This window comes from Cavia porcellus, unplaced genomic scaffold (assembly GCF_034190915.1).
Source record: "Cavia porcellus strain 051 isolate PalLab524CR breed Dunkin Hartley unplaced genomic scaffold, mCavPor4.1 scaffold_30, whole genome shotgun sequence".
Classification (NCBI taxonomy): domain Eukaryota; kingdom Metazoa; phylum Chordata; class Mammalia; order Rodentia; family Caviidae; genus Cavia; species Cavia porcellus.
In genome coordinates, this window is record NW_026947513.1 from 25,672,394 (window position 1) to 25,694,534 (window position 22,141).

The window sequence follows — 22,141 nt, forward strand, 5'->3', positions numbered from 1 at the left end:
AACAGTGTAACTTCATAAAATTTAAGACAGCCCCACAATTGGAGATTCTAAAAGAAAAAGCAATATATAATGAATAATGTGTCAGAGAACACAGACACACTAAAGTACAATTTAGCAAAAACAAAATATCTGCAAAATATCAACTACTGTACAGTCTATTTACAGGAAAAGTAAGATTCTTGGGTGATAATAAATAGTTGAAGATCCAAGATTTGAAACACTCTTTATGAGAAATTTAATGCAAATTTCTTCTATTTCTTTATAGATGTGGTCATAGACAAACTCAGTGAATTTCCTGTTTTCAAATGTGTTAGGGGCAGAACTCAAATAAAGATGGCATTTCCGGTCTAGTGTTCTACTCACCACTAAAAATCTGCGTTTATACAATGAATTCCTTCAGTGTTGCTCAATAATTTGTTCTGCAAGCAAGCAAATCACTCTTTTTTGCACAACCTATTATATAAACATGATTCCAGTGATACCATAACTTAGAGAATACAACGTATTCTTCATTGTAGAATTACATTAATTACGCTTCAGTGCTTGTAGCCAAATACTGAAGACTTATTTTTCCTCACTAAAACACACCCAAATTGCAGGACTGATCTTAGAGTGATCTCTCATGTACTATCATTGAGTAAGTGTATTTAAAAGTAGTAAATTTTATTAGGCCCTTTTCGCTAATAAAGAGTAATCTCGCCTGAGTAAATCCCAATCAGTGCTTCTTCTAAAATGAAGAAAAACATAGTTTATGAAGCAGGTAAGTAGCAATTAAACAAGCTACGTTCTTGGACTAGATAAGAATAGTTAGGCTCAACATCTTGCAGTTGGTGCTTAAAGGGAGATAAAACAACAAGATGTTAGTATTGAAAACCTCGCAAAACATTGGGCACTTTAAACACATTATCAGCAGAGGGTCAATAAAACCAATTAGTAGAAGAAAATAAATCTCTGTTATACAAAAATGCTCAAATGAAAACTGTACACATAGCTACTGCATATCCTAACTATTGTGAAGGTAAGATGTTTGGCCTTCCCATTTAACTAGAAGGCAGGCAAGTTTCACTAGTAAATTAGAAACTGATCTAGAGATTAAGATTTTAATAGCATAATATTAAAGCATATCTAATAAAAGTATTCAAAATAATAGAGAAAGTCAGAATTAGTGATATAATTTGTTGTATTTAAATTTCTAACAACTTCATTAAATATAGTAAGTTACCCCACTTCCTAGGTGTGGACTATTTCAAAATTCATATCAAAAAATTTGTTTTAATGACAAATTTTCAGTGTAAACTTTGTTTTCAGATACTGTTCTGTTTTCATTGTGCCATACATAAATATAATCATTGAAGGCCAGCCATCAAAGTGAAATGTTCTTCTGGCATAGACCAACAAAGGGACACTTGTCGAGGATTACTCACATTTACAGAAAGTATCAAACAGCAGGGCTAACACTGGCATTTTAAATTTTTGGAAAGGCTACTCTTTTCAAGAAGTAGTGTTAGACAAATGAAATATTTGCATGCAAAAAACAGAAAGAAGAAAAGAAACAAACAACTTGGCCATTTGCTTACACTGTACACAAAAATCAACTGTAAGCTTAAGACCTGCACCTGCAAACCTATCGACCAAGTTATAGGGGAAAAACTATTGCCCTTTGTATTGGCAATGAGCTTCTAAATAGCAAATACTGAAGTACCACAACAGCAATAACTCTGGCAACAGAAACAAAAATAAACAAATGGGACTTACCTAACTATAATTAAACAGTCAATAAAGAAAAGACAACTTTGAGAAGCAGAAATACAAATTCAAGCACATAAAGACAAAATGTTTGGTTTTAAAATAGACAAGGGGGGCTGGGAGTACTGGTGCACTGCTGTAATCCCAGAAGTCAGGTAAGAGGATCATTGTGAGTTTGAAGCCAGCCTGGGCTACACAGTGAAACTCTGTCTCAAAAGACAAAAAAAAAAAAAAAAAAAAAAAATAGACACTTCTCCAAAAAAACAATAAAAATGGTCTTTAAAAATTTGCTCAAAGCACTAATTGTAAGAAAAACCCAAATAAAACCACAAAGAGATACAACCGTATAAGAATTAGAATGCGTATAGTAAAAATGGTAGGCTCAGTGGTAACCCCAGCACTCTGAAAGTTGAGACTGGAGGATCTCAAGCTATAAGCCAATCCAAGTCATCTGTGATTTAGAGACCACTGAAGGAAGAAGGGGCAGGGGAGAGGTGAGAAGGGAAGGAGAGCAGGATGGAGGGAAGGAGGGGAGGGGAAAGACAAAAAGAGAAAAGGTGTGGGGGAAGGTAGGTCTAGGGATACAGCTCAGTGCAGAAGTCCTGATAGTAACACGCACACACACACACACACACACACACACACAAGATAAATGTTGACAAGTATGTGAAGAAAAACCTTACACACTATGATGTGCATGTAACACATATGATAAGAATGTAAACTGACGTAGCCTTAGCACAGGGATTTTTTGAAAGAATAAAAATAGGAATTCCATAGGACCCAGCAATACTTCTGCTTGGTACACATCCGAAGGAAATCAGACCAATGCCTCACAGAGGTATCTGCATGCCCATGCTCCTTGTAACACTCTCCACAATAATCAAGACACAGAAGTGACCTAAGCATCCACTGACAGGTGGATAAAGAAATTGTGTGTGTAAATAGTTTCAGTCTTTAAAAAAAAGGAAATACTTCGAAATAAATAGTTTAGTAGTATTTTTCAGCTTTAAAAAGGGTCTAATGCCATTTTTGATAGCATAGATATGCTGGAGAATATTATGTATGCTAACTGACAGAAAGCTAGACATAGAAAATACTGTATAACCTCACCTGTGTATGGAATTTTTAAAAAGTTATAATATTAGAAACAATTAAATGTTGGACTCTAGAGACAGGAAGGAGGATATAGGGAGAAGTAGGTCAAAGGGCATAGTGACAAAACTGTAAACATTAAGTGTATGGGTAGGTATAGAGATACAAGCTACAACATGAGGACCCCAGGTAAAATATTGTGTTTTTTTATAGGGAATTTTCTAAGAGAGGATCTTAAGTGTTCTTACTGCAAACAAAAATTAACTTCCAAAGATGATAGACGTGTTAACTTGCTTGAGTATATCAACCACTTCTCTGAAAGTATACTGAAATACATAGTACTTTATCAATACATATATATCAAGAAAATATCTTCTTTCCACATTTACAATTGACTCAAATACAAAATCAAACAATAAAGCAATGATAAGCCAAAGAATATGAAATAGATGCTAAGTGTTTCTTTTAAATTAGGTAAATCTGGACACCTAACTTTGGGGAGATTATTTATTTTCTCATTTCATATGACTTACCTGAAAAAAATGCTAATAATAATGGAAAGGAACTGCTAGAATTTTTGTAAAGATGGAACAAGAAATATATGTAAAGATTTTAGAAAATATTTGCACACCAAAAAGATAGCTTAGCATAAATCCCCAAAAAGAATCTTTCTCCCTCCTTTAATACCAACCACAAGCTGAGGGCAACAAAAAGATCCTTGGAAAGAAATCACAAGACTTCCCCATGAAAGATCCAGAATTTACATACAACACAATCAGCACTGATGTCAAGAAGAACCTACTAACATAATTAAGCTAGTGAAAAGATGTTGCCCCCTTTTTCTAATTTCTGTTTTTCTGACTTAACTGCTAAAGACCCAAAAAGCGAAGACAAAGTTTAGATTGTGCCGTGTCACTCATAGGACATTCTGCAACCATGAACCAGGCTGGAAAAGTTCTTCTATCTTACTTCTCCAGCATTATCTTCAGTAATTCCCCTACCATAAACAGATTTAAACACCACACACACACACACACACATACACACACACACACACACACACACACACACACACACACACACACACTGCTGCAGTGACACTAGCTGACACATAGGCAACCTCTGATGGGTCACTCTCTATCACCTCCAAAAGTCATTTTCCTTACCAGCTCCCTGCATCTGGCTGGCATCTACTCCACACTGAAAACAAGGGTCATAATTTTCTCCCTGAATGCCATGTCACCAGCACCTAACAAACTGCAACATGGAACACGTACAATAATTAGTCCATAGATGATTGAGGAAGGGAGTCATTAGACATTTAATGTATTAGCAAGAATTCTGAGCAACAAAGTAATGGGACATAAGGAGAGACAGATGGCAGAAAAACTCTCAGATGTCTTAGGGTAAACACTCTTCTGTATGGAATAGCCTAATCCTTCCACTCACAGGTGTGAAATGTCTTTGCGTGTATCTCTGTAGGTGTGCATATCTGTGTATGTGAATCAGCATGCTTTGTATGTCTATTAAACTAGTCACAGTAAGCTTTTCTTCTGTATAATAGTTACATTTTTAAGAATGTAACTATTTGATATGTGTACACACATATCAAAAAAAAAAACACTAAGCTACGCTCAAATGAAAATTTAAAACCATAAATTTCTGATACCATAATATTTTTCCATGGATCTTTTTTGGTATGTGCATAGGAAGAGACCTGATTGTGAGTATCTTCCAGTTCCTTTTCTTACAAAACCCTTTCTAGTTTATGCTAAAATATTCTTTTTTCTACTATCTAGCTAATCAATACTTCTTTGTCTTTCTCAGCTATCTTTTATCCTAGAAAACTTTGCAAACAGTAGATCTTCCACCCATATGCCCTCAGAAACCATATACATCTATAAATACTTTAGCAAACGCATTTTCAGGTTGTTTTAAATAGATGATTTTTCTTAGCTGTTCTTGACTTTACAGGGAACAACTAGAGGACAGCCACTGGGCACAGCCAGACACTTAGCTCCAATACTGTGACACACACGCGCCACATACTTAGTAAATCTTGTTAAAATGCACAGACACTGATGCCTTCTAGAAGCTGAGAGTAACAAAGCGAGGCATGTGAAGATTTTCTATAATTCAGCGTGCAACTCATGAAGTACGAACACTGTGAAGTGGCACACAAGGAAAAGAAGGATTAGAAATTTGAAGGAACCTAAAAAGACATTAGAGAAATAAAATTTGAGCTTGGCCTTGAATGCATAAAAGATCTCCAGTTGGCAAAGGAGGTGGGAAGCATAATAAGAACAGGAACAAACATGTGCAAGGCCAGGGAGCTGTTAAAGTAATGGCCCATTCTGAGAACAGTGAGAAATTCAATGCAATCTTTAAAAATAAAAGCCTCACAGAGAGTTATAATGTCTTATAAATGCCGCCCTCCGTCTCGCCTCTTTCCTCAACTGTATTGCTTAAATATGTTGCCCCCACTCTTTATCTGCCTCTCCACCTCCCACGTGCCTCCACCTACAGCAATCTCCTTGCTTTTATCTCTACCAGCAAAACACGGCCTTGTTCTTAATCTAATGACACATTTAAACATTTTTCTTTGTTTTCCCATAATGTAGCACATGGTTATTGTCTCCTTACTTTTGCAATGTTCTCCTGTATTCATAGTTTTAAAACTGCATTCGCCCAGAGTTATGGGAAATGAATGGGAAAATTCTAATGAAAGATTCTGAGACCTCGTCTGCCAACCAATCTTCAGGTTGCCGTATATCCTAAAATGTACAGGAGTAACATCAGTGAGTATGATCTATTATTCTTAAATGAGGCATTCTGAAAACTTAAAACTTTGGGCTTGGAGCCTGGGATAACTGCTTACAATATGTGCAGTTTTTATTTTAAAAATAACTTTATGTTCAGAAATCATGGTTGTTTGATATGTTGTTTATACAAGTATGACAATGTAAGGCAATGCCACTCTCTCCCTAGAAAACTGGGACACCTAAGACATATTCACAAATTAAGGTCCTAGAGGACGGTAGTGTGTGGAGTTGATCAACTTCTGTCTGCCCTCTTTGCTGAACTGTTATTCCACTCCCCAGATGAGGTTTTTTGTTTAGTTTTGGTTTTATTTGTTTTGTTTTTGTTGCACTGTGCCATTGGGTTACATCTCCAGCCCAAGGTGAGGTTTTACTTTGAGCCATACCTGTGGATTCGTGCATTACCAAATAAACTCTATGAGCTTCATCTATAGAATCTCCTTACGACAGAGGGCTACGTTGCAGACTTCTGACTACTGCGAATCATTGCCTCTGATACGGTATAAAACTGATGGTTTTTGACATTTGTAATTAAGGATCAAAGCACAGTCTATTTCAGTGATGGAAATCATCACTCATTTTGACAAATAAACATGATTGGTCTTCACCAGGCTACACTGAGTTATTTTTAAGTTTCTTGCTGTTGTTTAAGTATTGGCGTTACAAAATTTCTGCAAAAGTATGAGGAAACTTTCATTCCAATTTCTTTTTTTTACACAATTTTATATTTGCCTGCGGTTTCAATTATCAGCAGACAGCCTCCAGCCATGTCCACTGTAATCCTCTTCTGAGCTACAGATCTATGCCTTCTACCTTGATGTCTCCAATTAAATACACATTAGTTTAATAAATCTAAAACCACAAATATTCAGCAATCAAGCAACAAAATGAAGACAAACTTTCACTCCTGTGTTCCACAGGCCTTTGAAAGATACCACTTCTCACTGAATACGTCAAAGCCTTTCTTCTATATGTCGTGTTCAACATCTACGGTGAACAGATTATTGAACCCAGACAATTCCTCCACATGGAAATACTTCAATCTTTTCTTGTCTCTCAGCCTTCAGTAACTCTACTCCAACACAGTCCACAATCATCTCTTGGTCTGGAATATGATTTTTCTGGCAAACATTTTTTTGTTACATCATCTACTACACATTTTTGGACTACTGAAAATCTAACTCTCTATATATAGTCCTAACCCTTCAACAATCTTATAATAAATTTTTTTTGCCATATTTAGATGAAGTAAAACACTTAAATTTTTAAAATGCAGCCTGCCAGGCCCTCAATTAGCAACAGTGAGGCCACTGATTTTGGAAGGTGCTCAAGTAGTTTAATACAAATTCAAGTTCACCCAACACAGATGTGTATACATCACATTTTGAAGAAAAGTTTTTACAGATTCTAGGCACAGACTGAAAAATGGTTACTTAATGAATGAATGAATGTTATCTGATTATCTAATTCTTAAACTTCTTAAATATCAAGAACCATTCAGTGGCCAACTTCTGTATACTAGCTCTAAAGGGAGTAAATGTTACTACTTTACTTGAGATATACAGTGTTTGATAGTTTTATAGTGTGTTTCCTCAGCTAACCACATTTGCAAATGAAAACCTCTGATAAAGGATAGCAGATAAGTTCTGTGTAAATTTCTAACCAGATATTAAGATCTAAAAACTCCCTGACTCTATGATGAGATTAACTACTGAGCTAACAGTATCCATGGTTTCTGAGGATTCTAAGACATAAATACTCTCTATGTTTTCATAGAGAGACAAAAATAAGGAAAAGGAGACTAATATATGTAATAGACCAAGGTTACACTCATTTGACTGCCTGTTCCTTAATAGACTAAGCTAAACTCTGGGATAGAAATCCCAGTGTTACTTCAAAAGTTCCCATTGTTCAAGTTCAAACTCTAACAGTCATCAAAAGTAATCATTTGAGCTGAAGTGCAATAATTTAGTAGTTGTATCACTTATCCCTGAAGAATATGGGTACACAGTGAAAATTTCTACTAATGTAGGAAAATGCACCCTACCCAGAAACACAGGAGAAAAAAAAAGACACGTAAGTTTGAAACTGCTATAATGCACACAGCTACTGCAAACTTTGTCAATTGCCAGCTACTACTGCATTCTAAAGTTTAATTACCTTCTTGCTCATGAATTTTTTAAGTGTTGAAATAAAAAATTTTGTAACTTAATTGTAGACACTGCAATTAGAATCTTTAATCGTAATTTAGATTGGTAACTTTCTTCAGGCAATTTCATGGGTTAATGATTCTGAGATGGCTGTGTGTGCTGGTGTGTGTTGGGAGCAGGGATTGTGGCTGCATGTGTATGTGTGAGTGTATGTGTGAGCACACGTGTGTGTAGGTGCATGTGAGGGGGAAAGTGTTTGTTCTTTCGGTTCTTAATTCTTTTTGCTATGCTGCTTTTTTCTCTTAGGCTAATGTCACAACAAATCCACATCACTGAGCTGAACAGGGGAACTTAAGAGTTTAGAATTTACTATGCACCTGCATAGAAATGAATGCATCAACCTTGTTTCTCAAAGCATAATTAAATGTATTTTTTCAGTAATAAATGGCTTTTGAGGTACATTAATTAGTTGTCTCCTTATCCTTCCTTATTTGTGGGTAATAATACGGATGTGCCTTCTCTTCTCATCCTCATCATATCTGTATTTATAGTGTTACAGACAAGAGCATGTACTAAACAAGAAAAAGAATTCCTCATACATTCCAGCAAAAGTTACATCAAGATTAAAAGAATGTATTTCAGTCATTATGAAGGCTGAACCATTTATAATTATAATTTTTTAATTGAGCTTCCTATTCCCGGGTAGACTGTAATTAGTTATATAATTATATGTTCATGTGTGTTATAAGTGTACAAGGGTTACCCAACATTGACATTCATCAGTTCCCCTTTCTTCTGTAATCTTAGAGAAAATATCAAACCAAACAGTCAATTAATCAAATTATTTCCTGGTCCTCATTTTTAAGTCTTCTCTATGTCATGTTGTGTATTCTGTGATCAGTATACTTCCTCTAAAAATCCATCCTCTTTCCAGATACTGATCACAACATAGACAGGTGGAGAGGATTAGTCAAGTACTTTATTCCTGTTGGTGCAAAAAATCATAATACATTTGGCCAAAAATTTTGACTCGATTTTTTTCTATAATCTTCACATAAAAAAGACATCTTTTTAAAAAATGTTTTGGTATTTTTGGTAAAATCATTGAATGTGTTAAAAAATTCAATGCATTCATTATTACTACTAATATCTGTAACAGGCACACACAAATCTTTATCATTACAAACTTATTGATATTTTGGGAAGATGTACAATTTACCTTTCTGGTTTGGCTGATAACAAGACAACAAAAGTAATCACATAAGCACCATCATTATATTACATGTTATTAATTTTTCAGTGTAATGCTTCATAAAATTCTGACTGTACGCACAATTCTATGCAGAAGTTTGAGATTTATGATCACCGTACCTTCCTACTACTTGGAAGGAGCTACTAAGACAAGTTGTACAAAGATGAAGATAATTTACTAAGAAAAGATTATTTTTGAAGCCTAGAGAATAACATTTGGGCTACACAAAATTGCTAAATATGTCTTTCATATCACTTCAAAGTCCTGTCAACTTAATTGATCTACAGAAAAAAAAAAAAAAAAAAAGCAGAGTAATATTTTAGATCAGGGCCTGGTAGTGTAACTCAAAGGTAGAGTACTTGTCTAGCATGTGGGTCCTCTTAACCTCCCCAAAAAGAAAGACAGACAGACCAAACTGTAAGCTAAAGCAAGTGAAAAAGAAGGGTTTTGTTAACACGGTGTTGTTGTTGTTTTTTTTTTTTTTTCCAGAATTGTGCCTAGCACCCAGGATGAGGTACAATCCTTATTGGGAAATATTTGAATAGCAGAAAAGTACAGAAAATAATATGACCAGCTTTTATCATAACAAACATTTTTGCTACATTGGCTTCAGTTTTTTTTTTTTTAATAAAATAGCAATTTAATGTGGGACTGCACATTCCTCTGGCATCCAAAACTCTTCCCCATTCCCATGTCTGTTGTTGTTTTGTTTTGTCTTGTTATAGCTACAGAATATAGCTAGAAATCACACTGCACAATCTTTCAGCAACCTGCTTTTTTTTTTTTTTCCAACTCATTTCTGGGTCTGTAAAATTTGTCTGTAACTCTAAGATGACTTCTTAACCCCATAGTACCTCACATTTTCAGCCACCCAGGTCAATATAATGAAAGAATTATGAAGTGAGAGTGCTTCCAATGGAAGAAAAGCAGATTTTTGACTAAAAAATGTCATTTTTGCTTCTTAATGGAAAGGAGTTCCTGCAAAATCAAATAATAATATGTGTAAGTGCAAGTAACAAAAAAAAATCTTTATTTTGCTTGTTTATCAAAGAGGAAAATATCTAAGCTTGCAAAGTTGTCTCTTGAGTTGCCAGCGAAAGGTAAGAAGCTGGGGAGAGATGACTTGTTAAAGAATGACTAAGCTGACTCCGTGAGGAAGATGTTTACAGAGACACTGAGCCATGAAGTGGAGTATGCTGGAGTGATGAATGAATTTATGAGACACAACCTGGCCAAGGAAGTAGAGGTATCAAGGTACAAGCAATAGGCATATAAGGGAAGCCAAAGACAGCCAAGTGCCACATGAAGGATTTGACAGACTATAGTAAGGTACTCGTGATTAGAACGTAAAGTCAACAAAAATATCTATTACAGATCATGACAAGGAACATGAGAAATGGACTGATTTTTAAATTTTCTAACACATCAAATACAGTCCCCTCTACTACCCGTCTCATTTTAAAGAAAAATAATCAAACACCAATTGTAAAGATCAAGAATATCAGTGGTCTAACTTTCCTTATGCTGAGTTATCGGTGCCTTCTATTGATACAGACTGCCCAACAAGGCATTCCATTTGCTCAGTGCCATTTAGAATACTATCGTTCATAACAACCACCGTGACCACATTCTGTAGGAAGCACTTGTCTATGAAATACATAAACTTACAGAAGTCCAAGGAGGTGCCTGAATACTAGAAAATTATTCTCAGTAATATGACTATTGGCATTGACATTTTAATTCTTTACCACACTGCTGCTAGGTAGACAAGTTTTGAGAAGAACCTAGAGAATAAAAGATTAATCTGAAGCTCAAACTGCTATCATAATCCAGACAGCAAACATATTAGCATCCTTAATTCTCTGTATTTGCACAGAGTAGATAGGACATGAAACAGACACGTGGTTCTACAATAAAAATAATTTTTATTCTAAATTAACCCCCATTTCCTATTATATGAGTAAAAGATTCTCTAGTAAACAACTCACCATATCTGTATCTGAGACAGGGCCAAAACTGGTCACGTAGATGTTAGTGAAGACTTCAGTAATGCTGTCTAATATGAGAAGAAGAAATCAAATATAAATTTTATGTGGTGAGAGCCAAGAGAAAGGAAGAGTTGAGTATATAATATGGTTAGAAACCTGGGAAATAAATTTAAGAGTATTGGTGTTACTTTAGTGCAACTCTTATAACCAACAAAAATGTTTAACTGAAAGTATTAACACATTCTTATTTGAAAATTATACCTGATTATAACTTACTTTTTAAAAATAAATTGCTCAGTATGAACTATTGTGAGTAGTCAAATAAGTATATCGCTACTATTGATGATAAATTATATTTATAATTATATATTATAATATATATTATAACTATAATATATATTATAATTATATTTAATATAATTCTAAACATAATGTTTAAAACTTTTAGATGTCATCTCACACTGATAGGATTTATAATTTGTAAAACAATATACCTTTTTCATATAGCACAAAACAAATTTTTAATCATTATAATATAGTTCATATTGATATAAAAGTCCTTTATTAATCAGCAATGTAACAATAAAAGAAAAAATCTTTCATTAATCACAGTGGATTACTTCAAAAGGGCTTGCCTTTAATTGTATTTACGACTGCTTGGAATGTTAACATTGACATGAATTGGATGCTAAAATTACATACTTTATTAACTGTAAGATGACTAACTCAATTGCTTTACTAACCAGAAAATTTAAATCTTTTGTTCAAAATAAAATGAACATTTGCAGTGAAGAAAAAGATAAGGATGTAAAAATGAAAATCCTTTAAAATTTTAATAATATATATCTATACTTACATTTAATTGATTTCTATTATGATGAACCAAATGTCTTACCTATTGCCAAATTTGTAATTCCACACAAACAATCTTAGGAAATATTACAGCTGAGTTTACAAATATCAAAGAGATTAAACCATGTCTAGGATACTGAAAATGGTTAGGCAAACAGTGAAAGGTAAAAATAACTTTTTAAAAGTTCTTGCTGTTTAAAGGACTTCAAATATAGTAATTTGTCTAAAAAATCTACATGATGGAGTCTGTCACATCCCCCATGCAGCTATACAGAGGAGACTAAGTCAGCGGGCTTCATTCTACACCTACTAGAGTGCAGGATGGCAGGTTTTTAGAGTAATCTGGCTTCCAGTCTTCAGGCTAAACCAAAACACAACAATGAAGATAAATTTGAAACTTGAAGTAGCTTCTTTTTAACTACATATTCCTATTCACCAGGACAACCTGTCCCAAATATATTGCTAGAGTGAGCCAAATAAATATTTTTATTTGACTTAATTTTATATACTATTTCATACTTAAAACTGTATTATAAAATTATATTGCAAGCTACTTGGAAAGAAATATTTGTTTGTTCACTTATCTGTAGGTCCCATGTACCATGCCTGGGTCAGCCTCTTCAACCTGAAGCTTATGCAACCCTTCAGGACCCATGCTCAGAAGACCCTTGTGCTCAGTTCAATGTTCTGTTCCTGTGCTCTTCAAATTCTTTATCATTTTTTAAAACAAAAGCCCTATATTTTTACTTTGGACCAGGTTTCAGACATTAAATTATATATTCTGATCCTGAATTTAATATGGTATTAGAAAAAAGTCCACAAATGTGACTTAATTTCATCTTTTATTCATAACAAATCAATCATGCTATTATAATAATAAACAATTGAATAAAATTTCAATCATTGCAGATATCGACATAATATTCCAGAGAGGAGAACTTAAAATGTGAAGACAGTTCTCACTCTAAAACAGGTAAGTGAAATTATTCTCCTTAGAGTAGCAAAGTTAAAAGAAATGACAAAAACTGATGATGCTAAGAATATGAATAACGACCTCTATATGTGAAATAGCCAAAAAGGTAAAGGGCGTCTAATGGCCACTGCGAAGTGTCAGCTAAAAACTGGAACAAGAAAATAAGGTTAGCATCAAAAATCACGGCAGCAAGTTTAACACCTAAAGATGTCAAGTTTAGATACATATAGCTACCTAAAGATAAGACGTGATGTCGTGATTCACCGACTTTATAACACCTATAGCTAAAGAAAAGAATGCACGTGTTGGAATGGACCTTCTCCTGCCAAGGATGCACAGAACAAAGGGGGACCACCGTGTCATTAATGCCCATGAATATCAAGTCAGTATCTGAGCCTGGGAAAGGGATTCTTGGTGTTAAGATTTTGAAGATTTCATTCTGGACAATCACACTGAGCTGTCATTCATCAACATGGGTTGGTGAAGTATTTCACTATGATGACAAATATTTAGTAACTCTAAGGCAAATTTTCAGAGCTTTATTTCAAAGAGCAATATTTAATTTCGATTTGGCTTTCCATGAGGTAAGAGAAAAGAAGGGAACAGCAGGAAAAGGAAATATGGACAGAATTACATGAACAGAAGCTATTTGTAGTTATTGAGACACTGACTTATGAAAGACAGTCTATTGTATCTTCTGAATATGTTTTATTTTCTCACGTGAATTTAGAAGAGGATGGCAGTGTGTCCTGTGTGCATGATAAAATATTCTGATTCATTCGATACATGAATTTCCACACAGAGTAAAGAAAGGGACCTGTAATTGATGGCAACTGTAGTCCATGCATTTTAGAAATCGTTAGTCACTTCCTTAAACTCTAATAACACTTAGTGGGCACACTAACTGCAGTCTTGACTCAGTCTCTCACATGAGCTCTTATTCTTTTCTTTGCTGTTCTTGGTTGTTTCTCTACCTTTAAGTCTCAATTTAAAAGTTCTCTCCTCAGAGCAGGGGATTAGTGTTTCCCTTTTCTAATGTAAGTACCTGTCTTGATTACCTTTCTTTCCTTGATAGGACAAAATACCTGATGCCCAAAATGAAAGAAGGAAAGGTTTATTTAGCTTACAGTTTGTGAGAGTTTCAGTCCATACTTAGCTGGCTCTAAGGCAGGGTGGCAACAGTTACCAAAGCCAACAAGATCAAAAAAAGAAATGAAGAGCATAGCTCCTTCCTTCCTTTCTATTATAAGCTGGCTATCTGACCCAGGACCATTTATCTCATTTCATCTCTGACAGTTTATTCTGAAAAGATTTTTAGAATATGCCACTAGTTTTATGTGGTAATTTATTTCTACTTGTTTGTGTTTGGTCTATGTACCCAAGCAGAGCTCCATCTACTTAAAGCAAAGAGCCAATGTCATTTCTGTTCATTGTTACATTACAAGCCTTAATCTATAGTCTGTCGTGTATTAGGTGTTATGTATTTGAAAAAAATAAATCATTTATTGTTAAAGTTCTTGTATAACAATTATCTTTTTCTGAAATATTTATTAACATTAAAAATGGCTTTGTATAATTGTCATCGTTCATAAGAAGAAGACACGTCATTTGTGAAGGCAGAGCCTCAATTTTTCCCTTAACAAAGGCAAGTTGAAACTTTAGGTCACAGGAGCCTATTGAAGTAACAAAGTTGAACAAAGAACAATGTAGTTGAAGAAAGCATTGGTGCAGGAGACATCAAAGTTGCATTCTGAACAGTAAACAGCTCTTAGCTGAACAACCACCCTGGGATATCTCCAAATATTTAGTTATCAGCTTAGTACTTGGATTTAGAAAGATCAGAGAAATAATATGTAAAAGTAAGAGTATTGTCTGTATAAATTTCTTCAAACGCAAAACATCACAAGTCTGCTAACAAGTGCTTTAGGAGAACAAAGAAATTCATGTGACAAATATACTTCAGAGTTATCAACAAAGTCTGAATGTGGACTACAATTGGAAAGAGAGCAGGGGTAATAATCACATATAATAACCTGGAAAGGAACATAATGCATTTCTCAAATTCTCTTTCTTTAAACTTATACGTGATCAATTTTGAAAAAAAATCTTAAGATTTTGAAAAGGTTTAAGAAATCTTATTACTCTCTTTACTTTTATGAACCTCTAAAATGCCTACCTTTTCCCCCCAAAAAAGACCTGGAGAGATATCCAAATTGAACATATACATAATCTCAAGATTGGTGAAAATTAACAAAAGCTATTCTTAAATGAATAATGTTGCTTGTAAAGCATATTTACAAATACCTTTGAAAAACTATGAAAGGACAGATAAAGCATGACACTAAGAATCATTTAAAACAGATACAGTATTTGAAAATACAGTAAGTAAAGAAAAATCTTTGCTATAGATAGATAGAAAGGAAAACTACTAAATCTATAATAGAATAGCAATCTGCTCTTCCTCGTATACTATATGTAGATCCTTGGAGAAGCAACTTAAAATAAGATCCCTAAGTAAGTTTCACACTTGTATGATTTTCGTAAGTGTTGATAAGCATTCTCTAAGCCAACAAGCATAGGGAGAATATTCAGGACAGGGAAAATCCTAGATGCAAAGATGAAGTGCCCCAAATTACTGAATTTGTTGCTTGAACATGATTAGCATGTGTACATGGGGAAGTACCAGGTTGAAAATAATGGTAGATACTGCATCCAGCTGGACCCAGTATGCCAAAGTCATGAAAATATTGTCACTTATTTTACGGCAGCAAGGAATTCCCTGTTGGACTTTGAATTGGAGAAAAGCTGACAGTGCGTTTGTCGTTAGGAATGTTATGCTAAATTTGTAACAGCGGGAAAGCTATGGAGGACTCAGTGTCCAGAATGGAAACTGTGCAACTGTTAAAAACCATGGGAGAGGACAAGACAGAGCCTGGGAAGAGGCAAGGATCAAAGGAGGATCTGTTTCATCTTTTCTTACAATATTCCTGAAATGATATTTTGCTTGATTATTAGAGGATCTTGAGAGCCTAGAAAATGGGCCATTTTAGTAGAACTGTGCACAGACACACAAAAAAATGAAAGGGTTGAGGATTGAGAAGTAAATGAATGGTAAGAAGATGAAGAACGCACGTGGAAATTATGCTGTGGAAAAGCCTGTCAACTGCACATTTTCCTTCCATTTCTCGGTATCTATCATACCAGGTGGATGTGGGGGAGAAAGGACAAGCAAAAAATGAATAGAAAAAAGTGGAAACAAGTTTAGCCTTCCTTGTCCTTTGTTTCCAGGATGCCATACATTGAGCAACCTTCCTCTTTCACACCCTGCTACCATCGTGTTTCCCCCTCTAGAGAGCTGACCATGGACTGAGAACTCTGAAACTGTAAGCCAAGCAAACAAAACAAACTGTTTTTGCTTTAAACTGTATCAGGTGTCTGTCTGTCTGTCTCTTTGTTTTGATACAAGGTCTCACAGTACATATAAACTTCAGACTGGCCTCAAACTCACTATGTAGCCCAGGCTGTCCTCAAACCCCCAGCTACCCTTCTGCCTCAGTCCCCTTCCGGGATTACAGGCAGGGACCAGCTCACCAGGCGCTGCTATCAGGGTTGTTATCCCAGCGTTAGGAAAGCAGACTAATACAGATGTGAGACCCCCGGAAGATAACTGTGCCCTGAGTCATATGCAGCTTCATAAACGAGTTTCTAAATACACAGTTATCTATCTTTATCTTTGTTTTGAAAGAAAGAAGTTTGACTTACTGTGTTAACTCACCATCAGTAATTGTATTAAACAGTGGTGGGAATGGGGAGATTATATTCATTGTTATTTTCTAAAACTTCAAATTAATGAAGGCACAGTGAGTGTAGCACTTCCCCGAGTGAGCTCACCACACCAATGAGAAGAAAACTGGGCCTCCCTGGTTTCTTTGTACGTAGTGGAGACTGGAAATCTTGGGAGTGATCATCTTTCTGTTCAGTTCTCATCTATAGGATTTTCTTTGGATGAACACTTAAGGCCACAATTTTTTATAGATATTCTTTTCCAAATATCTCTGATTTTTTAACAGTATTACTTTTCCAGGAATTTGAGAATCTAAACAGGCAGCTGTTGGAAAGTTAGAAAATTTGGACTAATTTTCCACTTTATAAATACTGCATTTATAACAAATAAGGAAATTAACATGGGATGAAGTGTTTTTTTTGTTTTTTTTTTTTTTTTTTCTTTTTTCCACGTGCAAGGCTAATCAGGAAATTTCTAGTCTTTTAGCTAGGGGAATTTTTAAAACAAGTAAATATAGTGCCATTTTATCATTGCTGTTACTATCATTGCTTTTGCTTAATCTCCTCAATGAAGTACATTTGATTCATTTCATGTTAAATGGCAACTACTCCAAATCTTTCTCTGTATCCGTGTTCCATTTATTTACTGCATTTATTGTTTTATGTGTGTATCTACTAATGCAGTAGACATAAGTCATGGATGGCTATGAAAGTTAAATTTCAATTAAATAAAATTAAAAATTTAGTCCCCAGTCACCCTAGTCACATTTTGTCCATATGTCAAAATGAGTACCACAAATGAATATTTTCATTATTGCAGGCAGCTCTGTAAGAAAGCACTAGTCTGTATTTCAACACTAGAATTTAAATTCCATGAAATGGAAATATTTCTTTGCTTAAAAAAAGTAAAACCACAGCAAAAAATTAAAAAGAAAAGAAATCCTTGACATTTTCTTTGATCTTAGTAAGCACTTGTTAAATACATGAATAAATAAATTCTTGCTCTTGGCTTACAGTCATTTAAAGTACATATAATCTCTGATACTATGGGAGATATTATGAAAAAATAAAGCAATATACAAATAACCAAATGTAGTCTATGAATCTATGTAACAAGAGAACATGCCTGTAAATACTTTCTTCACTTGATCTACAGGGCATAAAAATCTCAGTTTTATTGAACTTTACCAGTTGCTTCTCTGAATTTGTCAAATCTGTCCCTTCAGCCAATTAATATTGGATTGTTCCAAATTTATTTTTGGTTGTCTTTGTTTACACTTACTTCTTTGATGATTTGTTTTGTTTCGTCAAGAACTCTTACATTTCTATGGTTAGGCCTGAAATCCATACTTCTGTATCCAGCTAACTATTAGGTATCTCCATCTGACTGCACAGAAGATTTTCAAAGTCACCATCTCCCAAAGAAGCCTGAATTTCTTCCCCAAATTAACTGCTCTTGTATACTGTCCCATTTTATCTTGTTATTTAATCCATCTGCCCACAACACTTGGCTTTATCCAGAATGTGTTTCTCTTCAATAGACAAATTTCTCTCAAAAAATAGCTACACTCCAAATATCTCACACATTTTTTCTTGTTGTCATTTTTCTCAACTCAAAACCTTTACAATGTGCTACATCTCAATTAATGTGCTACATACTCGATTCATAGTTGCCATAGCCTTGAAGAGGGTGATACTAAATGACAGATTCTGGTGATAAAGGGAATCTGACAAAGGATGTCTACCTAGAACATATAAAGAATTTCATTTTTAAAAAATTCTGACACAGGGTTCCCCTAAGTCACTGAGTTACCCATGTTTGGCTTTAACTGTCAGTACCCTGAAGTTTTCATATTACCCCACCAATATGCCCATCTTATTGTTACCACGCTTAAAGCTCTGTTTGTTGTTGTTGTTGTTGTTGTTGTTGTTGTTGTTGTTTGTTTTGTTTTGTTTTGTTTTTCTCTCTGGAAACAGGGTTTCCATTCAGTTGTCCCTATGGTCTCTTTTTTAAGTATCAGTAACAGATTTATTGAGATATAATTTATACAATATGAAATTCAAACTTTAAAAGTATGCAGTTCAGTAGCTTTTCATACACCACAAAGTTGTATAATGTTACTAAAATCTAAACTTAGACCATTTTTTATTTCATTTATTTATTTTATATTTTAAAGAAATAAACAATAAAAACAATGTTACAGAATTTCAAATCAGTCTAATAGATTATTAACAATGTTTATTATATTGCATATTGTTATTTTTAAAGTAGTTGTTCAGATCACACAATATAGGCATGAAAATTTGATCAAACAATAGAAGCAAAACTCTTCATTGGACTAAAACAAATCAGTAGTATAACTATCTTAGTTCACTTTTGTAGTATATATGATATATACATATTTTTCTTTTCCTTTCCTTCTTCTTTCCTTTCACATCCCAGCTGTTCTTTCCTTGAGCATTTTCTTCTCATTTCACAATATCTAATGTACATTTTGGATCTTATTGTTTCAGTTTATTACACTAGGGAGACAGTGTCACTTAAACATAAAAGTCTGCTTTATATCACTTATGATTGTGGTCTCTACTTGCATCCATTTACCTATAAAAGCCTCCAGTTTATCCTTCTTTATAGTGCGTAATACCATTGCATGAAAAGACCACATCACTTTTATCTACTCCTCAAATGATGGGCATTTGAGGTGTTTCCAAGATTTAGCAATTACAGATTGTGCTGGTGTAAACATGGGTGCACATGTTATGATGTATTCAGTTCTTCTGGGAAAAAAAAAAAACCCAGAATGGAAATAGCTGGGTTGAATAAGATCTCTAATTCTAGTTTTGTGAGGAATCTCCACACTGATTTCCACAGTTGTTGTATAAGTCCTCACTCCCACCAGCAGTGCAGAAGGGTTTCTTTTTCCCCACAACCCCAACAGCATTTGTTATTGTCTGATTGCTTGATGATAGTCATTCTTTCTGGGATGATATGGACCATCAGCATTGCATTTCTTGAATGAGCAATGATGTTGAACATTTTTTTGTGTATTTATTTCCCATTTGTATTTCTTCATCTGAGAAGACTATATTTATCTCAGATGCCCATTTTTGGATTTGGTCTTTGAATTTTGGAGGCCTGATTTTTTTTTTCAATTCTTTATATGTTCTAATCAGATGTCATTTGTCAGATTCTCTTTATCACCAGAATCTATCATTTAGTGTCACACACTGTATCCTTCCTATTCAAGGCTATGACAACTATTAATTGAGCTTGTTTTTCTATAAGCTTCCCTGTTCTGTGAATTTCATTATATGCAATCCCTTCAATTCCTAGTTTTAGAGAATTTTTGTGATGAATGGATATTACATCTTTTCACGTTTTTTCTCCATTTAATAAAATGATAGCACTTTCGCCTTATTCTGTTCACACAGTGTATTGCATCAATATATTTTTAGATGATAAAATTTAAATTCCTTCAAAAAATCTCATTTAGTTTGGTGTCTAATATAACAATGTTGCTTGACTGGATTTTCTAGAATTTTTTGAGCATTCTTTTTCAATAGCCATAAGAGATATTAAACAATGGGTTTTGGATTTAATATTTTTCTCTGGTTGGCATCAGGATGATGCTATGTTAAAAGAATGATCTGGGAAGCGTCTTCTGCATTTCTATTTTTTTAGAAGTATTTATGAAGGGTGAGTGCTAAGTCTTCTTTACCTGTGTGGTAAAATCCATGAATGAAGTTACCTGGGCTTAGGTACTGCTTTTGTAGGAAATGCCTTATAACTAATTTAATCTATTTATTTAGGGAAATCTATTCAGACTTTCTATTCTTTGATTAGGTACTATTAGTCATATGTTTTTCCTGCAATTTGTCTTCACCTACGCTTTGAATCTGTTGTCATAAAAATGCTCATGGTAGCCCTTGCAGTATGATCAGTATTAAAGACTCTCCATTTTAAGATATGTGATTCTTCCTGTGTTTTCCTGGCCACTCTAAAGTCTGTCAGTTTTGTTGATCTGTATCAGAGATCCAAATTTTGATCTATCATTTTCCATTTTCTATTCTCAACTCTAATATTATCTTGCTTTTTTGTTTTGCTCATTTTAGGCGTAGTTTGCTTTTCTCTATGCAGTGTGATAAGGTAGAAATTGTAGCTGTCGATTTGATGTCTTACTTCTTTTTAAATATAAACTGTTGCAGCTTTAAATTTCTGTGAAAATGGTGCTTTCACTGCATCCTATTAAATTTTGTGATACTATGTCTTCATGTTCACTAACATCAAAGCCTTTTAAAATTCTCTTTGTGAATTTCTCTTTGAGCTACTGCTCTTTTGAGTGCATGATGGATTTATACATGTTTGTTGAAATACCAAATTTGTTTCATTTTTACTTCAAATTTTAATGTTTTGTATTTGAAGAATTATAGTTTATAATTCTAATCTTCTTAAATTTATTGAACTTGATGCTTTGGTAGGTTATATAATTTACCTTGGAGAGTGTTAGACACACATGCATGAGAAAAATTTGGATTCTGTCATTTTTGTGTAGACTTACTTACAGATGTCCGTCAGGTGTGACTAATTTACAGTTAATATGCTACTAGTCGTCCTGCCATTATTGAATGTGAATTACTCTAGGACTTCTACTGTTTTGCTGAATATCTATGCCTCCATTCAACTTTTATTTTCCTATTTTTATATGTCATGTCTTTTGCCTTTTCTTTTTGTAGCTTAGATTATTTTCAGGTATATCATTTTAATTCCTTTGTCATTTCTTGTTCTGTATTTTGTGTTATTTCCTTAATAGTCACCTTGCCGATTATAAACTAAATGTCTAAAGTAATCTAAGTTGAACTAATAACAATTTAAGTTTAATAGTGAATAAAATTTATTCAATTTACAATTTTTTCCATACATCAGGCATGGAATTTGTGTCATGTAATGATGTGTTTATGTATCCCAAGCTCACCAACACATGCATGTACCTCTCTTGAATAGAACAGAAAAATAGTTTTAAATTGTTGATTATATTCAATTATATTATTACCTTTAGGAATATTCTTTATGATTTAAACTTCTTTCCAATGTCTTTACTTTAGGATAAAAGAGTATTTTCAGTGTTTCTTAAGTGCATATCTGCTAGTGAGAATGCCTTAATTTATCCTTTATGGTTGATAGGTAGTTTTGTGAGTACAGCAATGTTGACTAATGGATTTTTTTCTTCAGTAACTTGACAATTTCATTCATTCATTTTGGTCTAATGAGCACCTGTTTATGAACTGAAGAGCCTTGTACATGATAAGTAATCCTTTCAAGATTTTGAATCTTTCTTTAGTTTAAGTGTGGCTTTCAAATTTTCCTTTAATTTTACCAATTTTGCTGCATTTTTAGATTAATATTTTGGATCAGAATTGGAAATTTTCTATAAGTTTTAAATACCATTACTTTTTCTTCTCTTCTAATGGGATTTCCATATGTG

The 22,141-nt window shown here is 34.0% G+C and overlaps 1 protein-coding gene across 4 annotated transcripts in view; it reads right to left on the bottom strand.

The window, feature by feature from the left end:
• Gabra2 (gamma-aminobutyric acid type A receptor subunit alpha2) overlaps window positions 1-22,141 on the bottom strand; it is a 135,442-nt gene that overhangs the window by 58,953 nt on the left and 54,348 nt on the right. For all 4 annotated transcript variants that reach the window (XM_063240738.1, XM_013154544.3, XM_003471643.5 and 1 more), the window contains one exon: window positions 11,051-11,118. In XM_063240738.1, the coding sequence (XP_063096808.1) occupies window positions 11,051-11,118 (68 nt within the window). The remainder of the gene's footprint in view (window positions 1-11,050; window positions 11,119-22,141) is intronic.